At 29.8% G+C, this 19,684-nt stretch overlaps 1 protein-coding gene across 1 annotated transcript; it reads right to left on the minus strand.

Annotated features, from left to right (window-relative positions):
* Nucleotides 1-1,559: 1,559 nt before the first annotated feature.
* LOC107451766 (glutamate receptor ionotropic, delta-1-like) lies at nucleotides 1,560-3,954 on the minus strand. The gene has a single exon (XM_016067973.3). The coding sequence runs from the start codon at nucleotides 2,871-2,873 to the stop codon at nucleotides 1,560-1,562; it is 1,314 nt and encodes a 437-aa protein (XP_015923459.2). The 5' UTR covers nucleotides 2,874-3,954.
* Between the last annotated feature and the right edge of the window lie 15,730 nt (nucleotides 3,955-19,684).

Consider the following 19,684-nt stretch of genomic DNA (forward strand, 5'->3'; position numbering starts at 1 on the left):
ACATAATTTTGAATAAATAAATTATTCTGTTTAATATTTGGAGGAAAAAATTTTATGAAAAAAAAAACCTTGACTTCTTCAAAAAAATTTTACAAATTGTTTACAAAAAATTACGGATTAAATAGAATAATATCTAAACATATTTGTGGAATGAAGATGAGCAATAACATTTTTAAATTTGTTGAGCAGGAAATATGTCAATGAAAGTTCTTTTTTAAATGTTATTTGCATTTAAACTTTATTTTATTCCAACATTAATTTAGGTTTCGTGATAAAGTCATCTATGCTATTGCAGTATGCACTGAAAAAGTTTTCGGGAAAAGCTTTGCCATGGTCGAAATTTCGATCACATGACATTTTTATTCTACTTCAAACTTTATTTTTTTTTTGAAAACGAATAATAGTGCATTGTTCACTAGTTCGTTTTACATTTAGCTTGTAAACACGTGCCATAAAGTACCTATGAGAGACACGCTCATTAGAGGAAGGTACTTTTCGATGAAAAGTATGTTAAGATAAAAATACCTGAATTAGATGTATCTTTACAAATCGAAGATGAATAATTACATATACAAGATGTTTCACATGGAACGGTTGATTAGAAAAAGTATAATGTTCCTTAACAATTTTTGAGTAACTGTCTTTTTTTTTCCTTCCTGAACACCAATTCGATTTGGTTTACAGGATTTGATTACTAGGTGCTGGTCAGTGCTACTCATATTTTGCTTATAGTTTGATTTGCGTCATATATTTTAATTATATTTTACAATAAACTTCAAAAGACGCAAATATGCTTCTATATTTGGTATATCATATTAAAACCAACATTCTTTTTAAAAATTCATCTGCTGTATGGAATGACCAAAGCTTATGTTCTTAATTGCAATCGAATTGATGCAATTCATTCATATGAAATATATTTTTTTATAATATATTAATTTCGATACGCAAAAAAAAATATTTACCCAATCAGGCAACCTGTTATTATATTTTTTTTTCTGTGTATTTCTTTATGTCTTATTTTATTTCTTTACGTATTCGTTAGAGGGGCTTTAAAAAACATCCACAGATCCTATTTTCTTTTAGCACAATACCAGTAGTACCTATTACCACAATTAACGCTGGCGTCATAAATAGTATGGCAATTATGGTTATCTTTAACTTAAAAGTTTATTTTTAGCGTAAAAAATGCTTTTGCAGAAATTTTAGTTAAAATTTACAGTAAACATACGCACCTCAATCAGCTTTACTCACTCTATCATGGTCAGCAAATTAGCTTTGCCTGAAATCAGATTTTTGGAAGCGTTGATTTGTTAAACGAGACGAAGATCTACATCTAAAAATTTCTCCTTAACTCACATCAGGTTGCTGTGATGATATAAAAAGAACAAAATAATATATCCATTTCAGTCTTTGAGATTTAACACTGTCAAATAATTGCATTTAATAAAAAGTCTCATAAACAATTTCCAGGTTTTTATTTAAACTTTATCAATAACGAATAAAAACGTCTTTTAATATCAGAAGATTCTTGCTTTTCGTCGAAGAGAGGCACTTTCTCAATCGTGTATGGAGTACTGAAATCTGCAACGACCCTTTCTTTTTTTGTCACCACTTAAGCTATTGCTTTGGCGTAAATATGTAGGGGACGGTACATCCAAATACGAGAAATAAATGAGTTCTCCTAATAAAACAAGCCCTGCAATGACGTATCCGAAAAGAAGAAAAATAAAAAGATCAGATAATTCTTCCAAGGTAATCATTTGTGCAGATTCGGAAAGTGTGGACAAGTCTGCTGATAAACTATCTAATTTTCTCCACTCATCTTTTTGATACTTCCAAAACAAGCCGGCACTAAACATTCTCTGAATTATTTTGTTGAGATTTTCTTTGAAACAGAAATCTTTAGATAGCACGAGAGCCATGTTCCATGACACCAATATGTCCTTTGAAATCTCTGTATTTCTGCTAAGCTGTCTGCTTAACAATTGCAGTTTCAACTGTATGTTTGACACTGCAATATTCTCCAAACTGACATCGCCATTCGCCAAATCATCGAAATTGACGTACCATTTATGTTTCTCAATCGCTCGGCCTAAATATTTCAAATCTTCATCTGCAGAGGATGTGAGAGTGGATGGTATGCTACTGCCTGTTTCAACAAAGCAACGGTACCCTCTATTCCTCACAGCCAATGAAAGTTCCACAAAGTTTTTAATTGGAAGATCTTGCGTTGGCACTGTTAAATTAGTTAGAAGTGTCGCTGAATAACTCCAAGATATTATTAGAACAAAGAACCACCAAACAGCTAAAAACATGTTTGCTTTAAATGTTTGCTGTTTCAAATGAATCATCTGTTTGAAGATACTGCCATATAGTTCGAATAATATTGTAACATAAGAATATTTTTTACTAAGCAATACCCTATAAACGGTTGGGTATAACAGTAAAGTAACAAGCAAGCAAATCCACAAAGTAAAGGTGAATGGTTTCAAAAAGCCTAAAACATGATCCGGAGTTTCTTGTTTTTCCACGAAAAAAGTCACTTCTTGAATTGTGTATGGTGTGCTGAAGTCTACGACTGCCATTTTTTCTTCTGACACTGTCATTAGACTAAATGCCATGTCTGCTTCATTTCTCTGCGCCATGCCGATTAATCCAGTCCAATTACCCCCTGCCATTGGACGACCGAACTCTCCATCCGGCGAAGTGACCAGGTTGTATTTGAAATTGTTGTATTGTGAAAGAATGTCCAAAAATTTACCACCAAAGCCACCTAGCTGGTTGTTTGTTATTATTTCAAATGCGTATTTCAATGGTTTCACAGCAATAGTTAAATTTCTAGTTCTAGATGAGCATAGCTTTTCAATCATGACACTAAAAAAATATTATGAAATCAATAAATAAGTCAGTATCAAGGAATGATCCATAAGCCTTCAGGTTTTTCAGATTATACTGTCCACACATTCTTCTAATCGTTTTCAGAGAAATAAACACTTAAAAATTCATTCTAGCAATCATATTATTCCTCTAGTTATCATCTCGCTTGAAAAAATTCGTCTTTTACCATTCAATTTCTTAAAATCTTATTGTGTACCATTTTCCCCTCTACTTTTGAAACTCCACCGTTTTACAAAAACTTCTTGCAATCATATTGGCATCCTTTTGTTACTGCGTTTGTGTGAATTACGAATTTAAAAATTCATTTCACTCAAGTTTCTTACAATCTTTTTCTTATTTCAGTTCTACTTGGGTTAATACTTAATACTTATAGTTTCAGTTTTTTTCATTAACTTGTTTGGATATAACTCAAATATTGAAATTCGATTTCTTGCTGTAATATTTCCTTTTTTACCATTAATTTTTGAAAAAGTTAACTGTAAAAAATCCTTGTACACAAATTTCTCGCAATCAAATTGTTTGCCTTTTGATGCTACATTTATATGAATTTCACTTTCAAAAATTAATAACACTCACGTTTCTTGTAACCACAGTATGCTTTGATTTTTCTACTCGCTTCGAAAATTCAAGTTTCTTGATATATTTTCCTTTTATTCAACCGTTGCTTGTGGATAAAGTTTTGGAGAACTTCTATGCCGACCCAATCAGTAACTTTCTTGCACAAATGGCTAACTTATTTGACTTCTTATCTTCTGTAGTTTTCAAAAGATATAATCTCAATAAGTCGCAATTCAACTCTACTTATTACTTTCCAATTACATCGACTTTACAGTAAATATATTTCGCAATAGCATACATATTTAATTATTTATCTCATACTTAACAGCATAATAATTTTAGTGAGTGTGTGCTGCAATAACACATTTTTCTTCTAACTAAATATGGTTAGAAATATAACGAAATAAACGTGATCAATATCAAAACGTTTAGAACTTGTTGACATATTCTTGAAAAAATATAAATAAGCATACCATTATGATTTTACTTAGCTAATTTTTGGATTACCATCTGATAGCAGACTCGGAAAACAGCATTGTATACAATTATTTTCAAGAATGATATTTTCTAAAAAACATTTTTTTCCCAACTGGCAAAAAAAAAATGCTCACGGAACGCATAATAGAACATTTTCGTGCTTACAACAGTAATAAATATTAAAACATTATGTACTCAACCTCTAGCATAAAGTGGGTATTGATTATTCCACAAAATTGAATATTCTGGAAAATAAAGGTTTATAATCTTATTTTGTGCAGGATAATTACGTTTATCGAACATCGCATAAAATCTTAATAATGTTATTAAGTGAAACATACCCATGTGGATAGAATAATTAGTTAATCACTATAGCAACCCACAAAAAAATGGTAAATATGTATCAGAAAAAACTATAAATAAGTTCGCGTATGAGCTATAAATGACAAAATAATTTATGCTTGCTATAATTTAACCTATAAAAAGCTAGATAAAATTGTTTCCACTTTATGTATTGAAAAATATATTTAAAGAATTAATCATGTGGTAATATGGAGCTATAGATCAATTGTGATGCAGGAGTCGCTAAACTTTTTTGACTTTCGATAAATGCTATCAAATTTCAAATTGAATAGTGTTTATAGATGTAAATCTATAATCGTTCAAAAAATCGTTAAATTGATTTCGACTATCAGGGATTCATTTGGCTGGTTTCGTTGAACTTTAGTTTAGAATTATGCACACAAGCAGCATCCACAGTCACTATAATTCACTGCTTTTTCTAATCTTAACTTTTAATTTTGTCTTTATTAGCGTATTTCAAAAGGTGTGAAAGGTATCTCGAATTCTTGCCTTGATGCCTAGAATTTTGAACGAAATTGAAAGGTCAGAGTTATAAAAGAATGAAACAGGAATAGGAAGTGAAAAATAATCAAATTTAAAACTCTTCGGGAGTAATGGAAAGTTATTAATTTAATGTTAATGATCTTCTCGTTCCTAAAAAATAACACCGTTTAGAGAAAATAAAGCAGCCACAGCATAGAGTTCAAATGAACCATAAATTAAATACTAAACGATTATTGAATGCTATACGTATTCTATAAGAAAAAAGCACTTAACTTAAAATATCTATTCTGTTAATTATTCTACTTTAAGAAAATAGTGCCGAAATATAGATTGAAAATTAATAAACTTTCAAATTTTATTAAATTATTCAAATTCTGCTAATCAAACAACAATTTGTCATTGTTTTATGAACCTTCTGGAAATGTTAAAAAAATGTAGTTTATGTTTGATTAAATTGCAAATTCAACCAATTTATTTATCATCAACCATTCAATTTAGCTTTTACTGCATTTGTAAAGTTTTTCCTAACATCGAAAGGTATGTAAATGGCATGACGTCACCGTCACTGAGCTAATATTTTAAAACTGTAAAATCACGTTTCCCCCCCTATTACACTGTTTTTTACAATTATAGTTTTGAAACGTGTTCCCATGCGTTTAAGTAAGTAAATACAGCAATGTTGAAAAGGAATAACTTGTCTCTCTTTTATAATTTCATTTTAAAACCAATGTGCTAGTATCCTAAAATTTGAATTAAGGGAGTTAGAAGCTTTTTAGCCTTCAATTCCGAAAATGAGACAAAAATCATTTTTTAATTAGAAAATATTTAAACCAGTTTTTGTAATACTTCTGTATATCTAAACGTATTAAAATTAACTTTTATCAACAAGTGGAATTTTTTTTTTCATAATAAAATGTATATGTTTTGCTTTGAACAAAGTCTCTTATTTTCACTTAGGACAAGTTTTTCGATATTTTCGTAAAATAAATTTCGAAACCTACTTTTTTCTTGCGTCTACCGCCCCCCATCCGTTTCTACACGTTTTAATTTAGCCATTTAAGAATCTATTATGGGTGTAAACTTAAAATTAAGGTTAAAATAAGAAGCGAAATTTTCGCTTTAAGAGGACGGCATATCACGGGGGGAGAAAATTTTCGTCGTAAATTCGCTTCCTCCTCCTTATTAATTTAAAACTTAAAGTATAGAAAAATGAGTTCAGACAAACCTAGAGTAAGCCATGCAATTTAAATTGCTGGAAAAAAAATTACCGAAATATCAAAATTCAAACAAATAATTGGAAGAAAACGTCTCCGATCTGAAATCCTAAGTTATCTTCTCAGAATTTATTTTCATTTTGATACTTTAAAAATTTCTTTTCAGTATTTGAAACTTCATGGCTTAGTCTAGGTTTGTCTGAACTCACTTTTTCTGAACTCACAATTAATTTAAAACTTAAAGTATATAAAAATGAGTTCAGATAAACCTAGAGTTAAGCCATGAAATTTAAATTGCTGAAAAAAAAATTACCGAAATATCAAAATTCAAACAAATAATTGAAAGAAAACGTCTCCAATCCGAAATCCTAAGTTATCTTCTCAGAATTTATTTTCATTTTGATACTTTGAAAATTTCTTTTCAGTATTTGAAACTTCATGGCTTACTCTAGGTTTGTCTGAACTCACTTTTTCTTTTAAATTTTTAAATAACATAGTAGAGGTGAAAGAGAACTTACGACGAAAAATTTCTCCCGTGGTATGGCGTCCTCTTGGTCTAAATCAATCTGGGTGGAAATGGCAATTAGATGATTTATTATGACTTCATAATACAAGTAAGAAGTAAGTTTTCTGGTGATCTGACCGAAAAATTTTCTTTCCAAGCATTCTGAGTTTTGCTCTATAGCGTGATCCCTTTGCACTGTTGTGTCTAAAAAATTCCACTGTTGAAAAAAATAATAATAATATTTGAGATTTGTTTTAACCCCATACATTGACTAAACATTCAGCTAGTATTTAATAAAAATCACATGTGCGTAACAAAGAAATCCATATTTTATTTTTAAATTGAATACCAAGGTTAAAAAGAATATATATATTTTTATTTTCTTTCAGTGGAATTCTTTTGAAAAGTAAACAAATATAAATAAATGACTAAAAATAAATAAATGAAAACGAAAATAATCTTTAAATTTTCTAACAGGCTTGAAATTTCTATAATACTTTCCATTTTACTCAATAGATGGAAGCACCAACTATGCAATTTTTTAAAAATTAGCTGAACTAAAATATTATACAATATATAGAAATTTTTTAGAAATTCCATCAATAATTTTAGCAAAAGTAAAACCAGTAACTAAAAATTAAATACAATAATAAATATATAAAACAAAAATTTAATTGCTGCTCGTAATGGGTTTAATATTTTTATACTATTGACATTGTTTCACTTTTTATTCACTAGCTGGCAGCACCATTAAAAACAGGAACTCACAAATTTTACGTGTGATCATCCATCAAAAATGCTCTATTGGTCTCTCTCTTATAGCTGTCACAAATTCTATTTACCATATACCACATTTTTTTTTTAATATTTCTTTTTTCCAAATTTAAACTGTTATTCCTTGGATTTTATTAACTCTCTCTCTCTCTCTCTGTCTTTTTCTTTCTATCTTTTTCACATGCAGCTGCAAACAATTTTAATTTTAGAATCAGTTTAAAGATGCAAATGTCATCACAATTTTTTGAATTAAGGAGAGAGATTGTTTGTTGAGATTCTCATTACATCACGGCAAATGTCTGTCAAAGAGCACCTCTTTAAGATTTTCAAGCAAGGAAAACTTCGCTCACAATATATGTAGGTCCAAAAATTGAGTACTTTTTCCAAGGAAATTTCATTTTCACAACGTTGTCTTAAAAAAATTACAAAATTCTCATCAGTAGAGTGGGTATTTGTTGTCGCCTCCACTCCTCTCCTCCACTACACCCCTATTCAAGGTGAATTTGGTCGGTCGCTAAAGTAATAATAATAATAATAACTCCTATTCATGAGTTCAGAGGGTCGTTTAGGCCGAAAACATTGTTTCGGTACGAACGTTGTGAAATAAAATTAATGTAACTAACACATTACGAAAATTATAAAATTATAATTAGCCAAGCAAAAATTTATTTATCTACATAATGCCCTTCCGAAACAAATATCAAAAATTTAAGTGATACTAGGGCAATACTAAAATACTATTTACACTTTTAAAACATTAAATATACTTCTAAATTTAAAACGTTTATAGCGTAAGAATGGTTTATGTTTTTGATAACCCGAAAGATATTTTCCTTTTTACTTGAGTATAATTTTTACCATGTTTTTTCTAGTTATCCTTTTCTTTTTTTCCTCTTTTTTTTTTTTTTTTTGACGATGATCCCGTTTAAATAGTCTATTCACTTAATTAATTTGAAGAACAGATTATAAATATTCATTTCCACAGTCATATACATAATTTTATTTTAAATCACTTTAAAAGACAGGAAAACTTATGTTTCAAATATTAAGACCATGTCACCTTGATTTTAATGTGAAACAACTGCGTTTATGTTTAACTAGAGGCGAACAGCGGAAATATCCCATCTATTCACGTGGTCAGTAGGACGAAAGCAGTATGCTTGCTTGCCCACTATCTATTCGTGGTGTAGGCCGAAAGCAGTATGCTTGTTTGTCCACTGTCTATCTATATCCCACTATCTATTCAAGGCCAGTGTAGGCCGAAAGCAGTATGCTTGTTTGCCCACTATCTATATCACACTATCTATTCGTGGTCGGTGTAGACCGAAAGCAGTATGTTTGTTTGCCCACTATCTATTCGTGGTCAGTGTCGGCCGAAAGCAGTATGCTTGTTTGCCCACTACCTATTCGTGGTCGGTGTAGACCGAAAGCAGTATGCTTGTTTACCCATTATCTATATCTCACTTTCTATTCGTGGTCGGTGTAGATCGAAAGCAGTATGCTTATTTACCCACTATCTATTCGTGATCAGTGTAGACCGAAAGCAGTATGCTTATTTACCCACTATCTATTCGTGGTCAGTGTAGACCGAAAGCAGTATGCTTGTTTGCCCACTATCTTTATCTCACTATCCATTCGTGGTCAGTGTAGGCCGAGAGCAATGTGCTTGTTTGCCCACTATCTATATCTCACTATCTATTCGTGGTTGGTGTAGACCCGAAAGCAGAATGCTTGTTTACCCAGTATCTATTCGTGGTTAGTGCAGACCGAAAGCAGTTTGCTTGTTTACCCACTATCTATTTGTGGTTAGTGCAAACCGAAAGCAGTATGCTTGTTGGCCCACTATCTATATCTCACTATCTATTCGTGGTCGGTGTAGACCGAAAGCAGTATGCTTGTTTACCCACTATCTATTTGTGGTCAGTGTAGGCCGAAAGCAGTATGCTTGCTTGAGGAAAAGATATTTATTAACACAATATGGTTAATCAAATTTGTTGGTCTTAAAATTGCCGATAATAATTTATTTGCCGGTTTCAATTTGTCGTTCATATTTTTCTCTTCTTCTCCGTCCTAGTTTCGTTCTAAATTATCAGTATTAAATCAGCATACTTCAGAGTATTTCAACGCCATGCGTACTTTGAGACATTCCTGAAAATTCAGTAAAGAGAAAAAGCTCCTTGTGAACCAGAACACACAGTTTACTTACTGCAACTCTTTCTGAAAATGTTCTATTATCGAACAACAAAGAAGCACGGATAATATTTTAGAAATGTAAACGTCATTCTTTTTCGACGTCATTCCGTATAAAGATGAGTAGCTACGGAATGGCAAAAATGTTGTTAAGTGATGTTATCCATAATGCCCCAGCAACTGCGAATGTTTTGGAAGGTGATGTATTAGCAGACGATCATGTACTCAAACCTCACGCGTAGCGAGTAAATGATGCATGCACAATTCCCCATCGGTTGTAAAATCTATTTTTGGTGTCAGTTGGTCTATTTCGAAGGAGAAAAACAAAATTATGAGTTGTGTGTTTGGCGCGTTTTTGTACGAAATTGTTTTTAGTATATTTCAGGTAGAAAATATACGAATATCATCTAAATACCACAATTTTAGAAATTCCCAAATAGTCAATGAAAATAAACTTCCAATGAGCTTTGAGGCCGAATTTTTATTAAACATATTTTTCATTCTTATTTTATTAATTTATATTAGTTTACGTCAAAATAAGTAAAAAAAATGCAATATTTAGAATTTTAATAGTTTATAGTTATGAAACACCGGTGTCTTTTTCCAAACACGGCTCACTTCCAAACAATAATGTTTCTAATTTGCAGTTATTTAGATCTAAGAAAAACAGTTATTCATCACAGAAATTTCTTCAATTTACAAAATCAATTCTAGATAATTTTTTTAATTGGAATGAAAAGAAAATTTTCTTTCCACACTGCTTTTTTTAAATTTTATATTTTAGTACAAATATAATTCCGATTATCTAATATATTTTTTTTAGAAATTAGACTGTTTTTTATAATTAAAAAACACCAAAATATATTTTTGCTATTATAAGAGAGTCAAAAAAAGATATATAAAAGGTACACCAATGTTCTATCTGCATCAAAAGATTAAGCTTTAGATTGGTAAGATAGTTTTTCTGTGCAATTAATTATCGAGATAATATTAGATATACGAAATAGTTTTATTATTTAAATGGTAAATATAATTTTTATATGCATTTAAGTATTGAACTGGAAAAGTTTGCAATTAATTATTAGGTAGAAAGGAATTAAATATTAGATGCAATTGAGCATTGAATGATAAACAAATGTAATATTTGTCTGTGAAATATATAATATTTATAATTTTATGTAAGCACATGTTATAAATACGTTTATCGTGAAGTAGATTATAATTTAAAAATAACCAACTGTACTTGGAAAACAAATTTAAATTAGAACTAAGGAATACGTGATCTCTGCCTTTAAATATAAAATAGGTCACATATAAATCAAGGTTATGTGTCAAATGCATATTATAATATTTTTGGGACAACTTTATTAAGTTTTTGCAGATTATAACAGCAACTACAGATACATTTCGTCCTTTAAAGGGCATATAATTCACACTTGTTTTTAAGCTAAGTATATATTTTTGTATTTTATAATCGGAGACGAATTCTTTGTTACGTCTACATTGCAATGCGACTGCCTGCACAAATCGAATTTCGAAACGAAAATCAAATATTTACTAACAAAGTGGTAAAATTAAATGTTATCAGTATTTAGTTGGCTCTTAAAAGAGCAATTTTATTAATATTTTTTCCCCATAAGATTAAAATTAAATCGAGAAAATTAGCGTCAATGCAGCGATTTATTTAGAAACATTGCTGTAAACGAGGAGACAATGTGTGATTGGTTTGCTTGGAGGAGGACAAAATAACAAAACGATTTCACTGTATAAGAGCACGAAAGCGTTCAGAAAAAGAGTGCGGAATAAAATCTATTGTTATTAAACTATGACAAAATAAATTTTAGAGGGTTTAATAAAATTTAAAATACGAAGACATTCACAATCGTTTTGTCAAAAGAAAGAACTGCTCCCTAAGTTTCGGAACGAACTTCGAACGATAAATGAGTTCACTCCATAATGAGTTCGCTATTTGAAATGATAACTGTTACAATTTTCCTTCACAAATCAAATTTAAGCAAAGCAAAGTTGTTGAGTAATTTTTAAACGATGTATATTTCAAAAATTGAGTTCTTAATGCATGTTGAATTAAATAAAGAACTTTTCAACATGAATCACTGTTCGACGATTGCGTTGGTGTCGCAGGTAAATTTGGTGTTGTGAAAATAGTGTTGCAGATTGATGCCGTAAATTCTGGTATCAGGGTCCAGTCAGGTCCTTGATACCAGAATTTACGAATAAAACATTGAAGCTTTTTTTTAAAAAAAAAAACATTAGAGCTTTTATTAAAAAGCTTCATTGTAAAACATTGAAGTTTTTTTTCCTTTGAATTATTAGATTGGATATAATCATTTACTTTACAAGTAATAGTTGCTTATATTGTGTTATTTTGTGCTCCCTTAAGACTTTCGTGCTCGGCTGAACTCAACTATCGAAAGGGTGGAGACGGGGAGGAAAAATTCTAAAAATGCTTTTAATAATTTTTATTTAATTTTCGCACACTGAACACAATAATGAAAGATTTGACAGTATCTTCCGTTATATGTAAAACGCCAACTGTACGCCACAACGCATAATACAAGCTAATCAAAAGTTTGTTAAATCAAAGCTTAACCCCGTCCCACCCTCGTCAGGGGGCATCCGGAGAATATTGAAGACTTAAAATTCGCGCGCGTGACCTCTCAGCAAAAGAAAAAGAGGATTCAAAAAGGTAGGCTTGGTGGCGATCCATGGCAACTCGTCGGAAAAATGGGCAAGGCAGGCAGAAGCAACTCCTGGTTGATGTAGGTTTGGCGCAGAGCAGCGACCTCACCAAGATCCAAAGATTCCCTGTCCCCAACCAGAAGGCCTTAAGGAATTTAGTGAAATCTTAAAATTAACAAAAGTAGTTACTCAGAAAATAGAATTTAGGAGTTTGAGTGTTCAAACATAATAGGCGAGGGAAAAAAAAGATAGGTTGAAAAAAGGTAACAAACATATTGTGATGATGAAAAGTACCAGAATTTGTCCAAAGCCCATGAAAACAGATACAATTTCAAAAAGAAGAGTTACGGCGAAAAAGTTTGTTAAATATCAAGAATTGACCTAAAATCCATGATGGTGAGGATAAAGGCTTCTTAAAAACATCACCTCGAGCGTTGCCCCGACCATCCAGTGCGATAATCAGGCAGAGTTTGACTAGTGCCTGTGTCAAACAATGTAGGAGACAATTGTCTATCTGTTGTGTTTTGTTCAGAAATTTGTCGGATGAGTAAAAATCATACTTTTGAAACCAATTCCCCTGTTTGCGACTTGTAATAAACGCAAAACAAAACTTGACCTTGGAATAAAAGTTTCCAGAGAAACTCTTGCTATGTCATGACAAAACACTATTACAAATGGTGAATCGTAAGAAAAAAGAAATCGCATTCTTTAAATAATCAAAATATTTTCTCCGTTTCCTTTATTTATCATTTTCAGAATAAGTTTTTTCGAACAATGCGTGCATCATGGGGAATTTATTTTTCCAAGAACGCAATACTCCGTATATGTAATAGGCAGAGATGAGAATTTGATTCGAGATTCAGAAACGTCTTTGGGCATTCATCACAAATTACTGTCTACTTTCAAGCAAGATATCGTGAATTTCTTTCACTCCAAATATGTGCTTTTAAGAGACTATTATAATTAACAATGTGTAGCAACTAGCTTCAACTCAACCCATAAACGAGACAAAAAAATTCTTAATGTGGTTTTTCGTTTTAAAACTGACTTAATCCAATGGAAGAAAATTCTGCAGCGTATAGCAACTAATATCAAAACTATCTCGATCTATTATCAAAGCAAAAAAAATTACAATGTGGTCATTCGCGTTAAAACTAATTCGATCCAATAAAAGAAAAATTCACAGTCTATAGCAACTAATGTCAAAACAACCCAGATCCATTATCAAAACAAAAAAATCACAATGTGGTCTTTCTTTTTAAAACTAATTTGATCCAATAAACGAAAAAATCACAGTGTATAGCAACTAATATCGAAACTATCTCGATCCATTATCAAAACAAAAATGTCACAATGAGGATCCAATAAAAGAAAAATTCACAGTGTATAGCAACTAAAATCAAAACTATCTCGATCCATTACCAAAACAAAAAAATCACAATGTGGTCTTTCGTTTTAAAACTAATTTGATCCAATGAAAGAAAAATTCACAGTGTATATCAACTAATATTAAAACTATCTCGATCCATTACCAAAACAAAAAAATCACAATGAGGATCCAATAAAAGAAAAATTCACAGTGTATAGCAACTAATATCAAAACTGTCTCGATCCATTATCAGACCAAAAAACTCACAATGTGGTCTTTCGTTTTAAAACTAACTTGATCCTATAAAAGAAAAATTCACAGTGTTTAGCAACTAATATCAAAACTATCTCGATCCATTACCAAAACAAAAAATTCACGATGTGGGCAATCATTTTTAAACTATTTTGGTCTATTTACTAAATAAATAAATAAATCTCAGAGTATAGCAACTAATATCAAAACTATCTTGATCGATTATCAAAAACAAACATTCTCAAAATGGTCATTCGTTTCAAAACTATTTAAATTCATTGCAAAAAAAAAAAAAGAAAAAAAAATTGCACTGTATGGCAATTAGTTTCACATAATTGCTCAATCCCTTTCCAAAACAAATTTTATCAGAATCCAAAATAAATAAATAAAAATAAAACTTCTATTCTAAGTTTTTCGGAAAAAACTGATCTTCGGGCTTATTTTCAACCATGTAATTATTGTCAAGCACAATTCAGATCTTTTCCCGTACATATTTTCAAAATGTATTTTAGATAGATTTTATTTTGTTTTAAAAAACAATTCTGATCTACACTGGTTATCATAAATTAAGGAAAATTCACAAAAATCGCGATAACTCAAGAAATTACACATGGAATTTTATGAAACTTACCCACAATATACAACACATAGTAAGGTATTAAACAACATAAAAAGAAATTATCAGACATTAATAGTAGTATAGAAATTAGCACATGTATAAAATAAACAAATTGGAAGTATCGGTTTGCAATAGAAAAAGTACCTTTAATATGGAATATGATTGCCTCTAGAAGCAATACAGCACAAACAGCGATGTGTGATGCTTTCAATTATGCGGTCTATCAGTTCAATAGGAAGTGAGAGCCATTGCTCNATGCTCCAGGCAGATGACGTAAGCCGAGTGCAGCGCCACTAATTTGCATATTGCAATTTTACTCAGCTACTCTTAGTGGACAACATATGCAAATTTTGCACGGTTTGGCTTACTTTTGAAAGAGTTATCGCTATTTTTGTGATTTTTCCTTAATTTATGATAACCAGTGTATTTATATCTTATCATTTTTTTTCTGTAATGTTAAGTTTTCGTGCAAAATTTTATTTTATTGCGAAAAGGGATGCGTAATTTAACGAGCATCAGTTTATGACACAGCATAGCGAGTGTGGAAAAGATGAATATGCAAATGAATACTTTTCTTTTTCTTTCCCAAAACGTTCGAATTTTACATATTTTGTAAAGTATGTTTGCATTTCTGAAGTCTTACAGAATTAACAGGTGCGTAAGAGCACCTACTTAAAGCTGCGTCACTTTTGTCAATATAATTTATTGATTTTAATGTTGTTTAAAAAATGAAAGTTTATTCGTTCAGGCTTTAAAAATGAGTGAAATTTTGACAGTGGTAGTTCAAGAGCAAATTATTTCTAAATTTAATTCAATGAATTATAATTGGTTATAAGTTTTTAAAATGTGCAATGAAATTTAGTAAAAATGCATTTTGAAATGCATGAAGCAATATAATAATAAGCCACGTTTTCATAATGATTAGGAAGTCGTTTTTAAGAACGTTGTTGGTGAGAAAAAACAACAATTTTCAGGGAGGCAATAAGATTTTTATGTGTGTAGAGGGTTATTTAGTGAAAATGCAGGATAATTGTAAATTAAAAACATGCAAACAATTTTAAGGAGCAGTTAGATGTAAAAGTGTCAACTTAGGAAAAAATTGGTTTTTCACCATATTGCCCCAAGTTCTTCATATGTACTGAAATAACTGTCTTAGAAGGAAAGAGAATAGAAAATTTCGAAGAAAAAATTGAGACGTAATAATTTCTGCAGAGTGCGCATAAGCTCCAAGTACATAAAACGCATAATATGAGATAAAAATAACAAGATAACAAGGAAAGAAATTAAAAAAAGAGGGAGTTTTTCAAAGAGAAGAAAACAAAATAAAAATTATAAAAATTAATACAATTTAAAAAACAAATAGAAGAAAACTTTAAAAAAATAATTAAAATCAGAAAATATAACAACAAAACGATATAATCTCGTCATCAGCACGCACGATTTATGTCTTTAAAAGCTTTCTTTCTAATATTGTATTAATATAGCTAACACAAAATACGTCAATACAATAGTGTGAGGAGCACCAAGAATAGAGAGAGAGAGAAAACCCATCCGTAAACAAAATTTAATCAACTAAATAATTACAAAAATTCGAAAAAAATAAAATAAAGCATAAGAACTATAAAAGCGAGAAGGGAGAACGGATGTCATGAGCAAAATTAAAAACGAACCAACCTGAATAACTTTTGATCTAATGGTCGGATATTCACCTTCTAGGACTTATTCTTAATGATTCGAGGGGGTGACCTCAAATATGCTAATTAATTAGAGCAGACGATGTTTTGAGTTAATAAATCAAACACAAAAACGCTCTTTGTCACACCTTTTTTTCGACAGATTCGGATTGCTGATTCTCAAAATATAGGGGGTAGCAACTTGGAAAATATGGTCCCAATAGTTTAGTTAAGAAAGCGGTTAAAATTCGGACCCCAATGTTAATTTACTTTTTGCGTATTTCGTCACACAGCGAGAAATTTTGAAACAAATTTAAAAAAATTATTACACAATTTTAAAATGAACTTATTTTAAAATAATTCCAGGCAAAAAATAAATTTTAGAAAATATTTATTATTTTATCTAATAATAGTCGAAAAAAATTTGAACAGTAAGATAAAGAATTTTTTACATCATTTTAAAGAATCTAAAATTACACGGCAAAATGCAAAATTTAAGTAAAATCTGTTGAATAATTCCCGAAAATAAAATTTAAAATATACGTCTTTTTTGAAATTCAATTTCTCGAGAACTATTCGATCAATTACTCCCAGATTTTGCAGCATGTCACGCAAAATTATATTCTTTAAAAAGATGTTAAAAGTTGTTTACCTTGCAATTCCAAATTTTTTCGATTTAATTAATAAAATTATGAAAAATAGTTATGTTCAGAAAAATTTATGATTTGCGTGGAATTACACCGATTTTTGTAATTGTGTGCAAAAATCTTTCAATTCGTTTCCGGGTAAGTGTTAAACCGGCTATATGCCCATTTAAGAGAATCTTGATATATATAAGTGATGTCTGAATTAAATACTTCCGATTTAGAAGGAAAAATATTGAAATAAATTGGTGAAGTTCTGTATAGTCTTAACTGATTCACTTGATTTGTCCAAAATATATGTTGAAAGATGTATTTAAAACAAATTAATTTCAAAAAAGAAATTTTTCTTGAAATTTCTGTCTTTTTTCTATCTCAAACAAACATTTTTTATCGGAATATCCAAAAGGAGAAATATTTTGTTTAAAGATAATTTATTCACCATTTATGTTAAGTGCTATAAGAATTTCGAGATTACTTTGGCATGGAGTTTATTTGCATTTCAAAGAGTTATTTACCTTAGCACTACCTATCAGCATTTACTGTATCAATATTTTGAATTTGAATAAGGGAAAGATTTTTCAAACTGAAAGTGCCAACATGGCGTGTAATTTATTCCATATTATCCATGGAATGAGGTAATATTATTTTCATTCATGAAAATACTCCATGCATAGCAGTTGTAAGTTGTAATATTTTTTCCCTCCAATAACTCCATTTGCTTATCTTGTTTTCTTTTGCGCATACTATATCTTCTGAGACATTTTAAAAGGCAATTTTCAGATTTAACATGTCATCTGATGGGTCATTTTAATTTAGTTGTCGGAGATACCAAAAGAATGTTTCAAAGAGCACGCATTCTAAGAAACAAACAAAAAAAGAACAGACTTTAAAACCATTATTTCAACTTCGGATTAAGAATCTACTTTTGCTATAATTGAAACAAAAAATGCACAATTCAGATGAAAAATTGCTCTTGTTATTTCCCGATTCAGTGTTGTCATCCTTTCTTTCATTTGTTTCTTCTAGAAATCAGATCTGTGAATTTATAACTTCACGCAGTACGTCATACCATGATTAAAATAGTTTTAGTATCAAAGCTAAAAATATCACTTTTTCTTTTGAAATAGTGTCCTATGTTAGAACAGGTAGAAAAGTATTTTTGAAATATCATTTTTAATTTGATGCAAGATTTACGTACAAATTGAAATAGAAAAAGCACAATTCCGACGAAAAATAGTTCTTGTTATTTCCTGGATCGATATTGTGAGCCTTTTCTACTTCTTCTCCCCCCCCCCCTCTTTTAAATCATCTAATAAATTGATAACTTTTAAGCTCTACGTTAGGCCACGATTATAGTTTTAGTATCAAACCACAAAATATCTTCTTTTTTTTGTTGCAAATAACACCTTGTGTTTAAAAAAGTTGAAAAATATTTTTCAAGTATTAGCTTTAATTATTTGACGCAAATTTTTTTTTACAAATTGGCTTTCGAATATGTCAGTATATTTATTTGTTCAAGAATTGTATTATTGCTTATTTTAAAATAACTTACTACCATTCATTCATACTTGCCAAATTGGTATTTATGTATTTAAATTGAATAAACTATGCATTTTTATTACAATTATACATATACATACATATAAATAAACTATACATTTAAAATCTACACATTTTATTAAAAAATACACAGCCATATTAAAATTTTTTTCTATTTCATAACAGTCTCATTTTTGGTTGTTGTTATTATTACTGTAACATAATTTTAGTGACCATATAATAAATTTTAAACGATAAAAATTGAAGCATAATAATAATGAAATAAGCAGTTAGGTTACCATATTGATGATAGCAGTATTAGGGCATTTTTGAAAAGAACCAGTTATTACACTTTCTACAGACTTTATTACACTTTTTAGATAGCAATTTTCTTTCAGAAAATAGTTAACAATTTTTTTATGCAAAATAATGGCTTTAATTTTATTCATAGATTTTATCGAATTTTAATTAAAGTTCTAGTGTTTTGATTTAAATTTTAATTACTAACTTTTTAAACAATCAAAATATTTGTTAGTAATCAGCACTTGTTTTAATTTTAATAACAAAATATAGTTTAATTGGCTGATTTTAATAAATTACTATGCTATGTCCACTCGCTGCTCATATGGTGTAAATTGGCATAACAGTAAAAGTTTTGCTAAAATGTAAATTCATCACTAAATTTTAAGTTTTTTAAGTCAAGTAAGTCATATTTAGTTTGGATAATATCAACAAAAAATCAAAGATTTAAAGAAATTAAAAGTAAGTTTAATTTATACAAAAAAAATGCAATTTTTCTGGTATATTTTTTAATCGAAATATAGTTTGAGGATGTTAAAGAATGGATTGACAACTATAAAAGTAAGTATTTGAAAATGAATCAAGTTGACTTTATAACCAATATCCGTGCATATAAGATTTTTTTCATTCAATAAATAAAAATATATTAATCGATAGCTACAAACACATTATACACAAAAAAAACACAGAAAAAAAAAGAATCACTTTGAATAACTTTTGATCTATGGATTGGATCTAACTAGAACTAAATCTTAATGATTAGAAAGTGTGACTTTAGATGTGCTAATTAATTACTGCAGACAATATTTTAAATTACGAAATTAGTCTCAAAAAGTACTTTTTCTGTATCACCTTACTTTTCTTAATCAGATTTGGGTTTTTGATCCTCAAAATATAGGGGAAATATTCCATCCATTTTTCACCGTTTGCAATGTAAATTCTTTGCAACTGATTTCAAATTGACCCAAATTTTAACAAACCATGGAAATTTTAAGAGATATTTATTTCGTTTCCATCTGCAGACCAGTGGAATTTGTGCTTGCGGTGATGCTGATGAAGATGCTGAACATATTCTTCTTCACTGTAGTCTCTATGCGAGTGCCCGAATCAATTTAAAGACTGA

This window comes from Parasteatoda tepidariorum, chromosome 3 (genome assembly GCF_043381705.1).
Source record: "Parasteatoda tepidariorum isolate YZ-2023 chromosome 3, CAS_Ptep_4.0, whole genome shotgun sequence".
In the NCBI taxonomy this organism is placed as follows: Eukaryota; Metazoa; Arthropoda; class Arachnida; order Araneae; family Theridiidae; genus Parasteatoda; species Parasteatoda tepidariorum.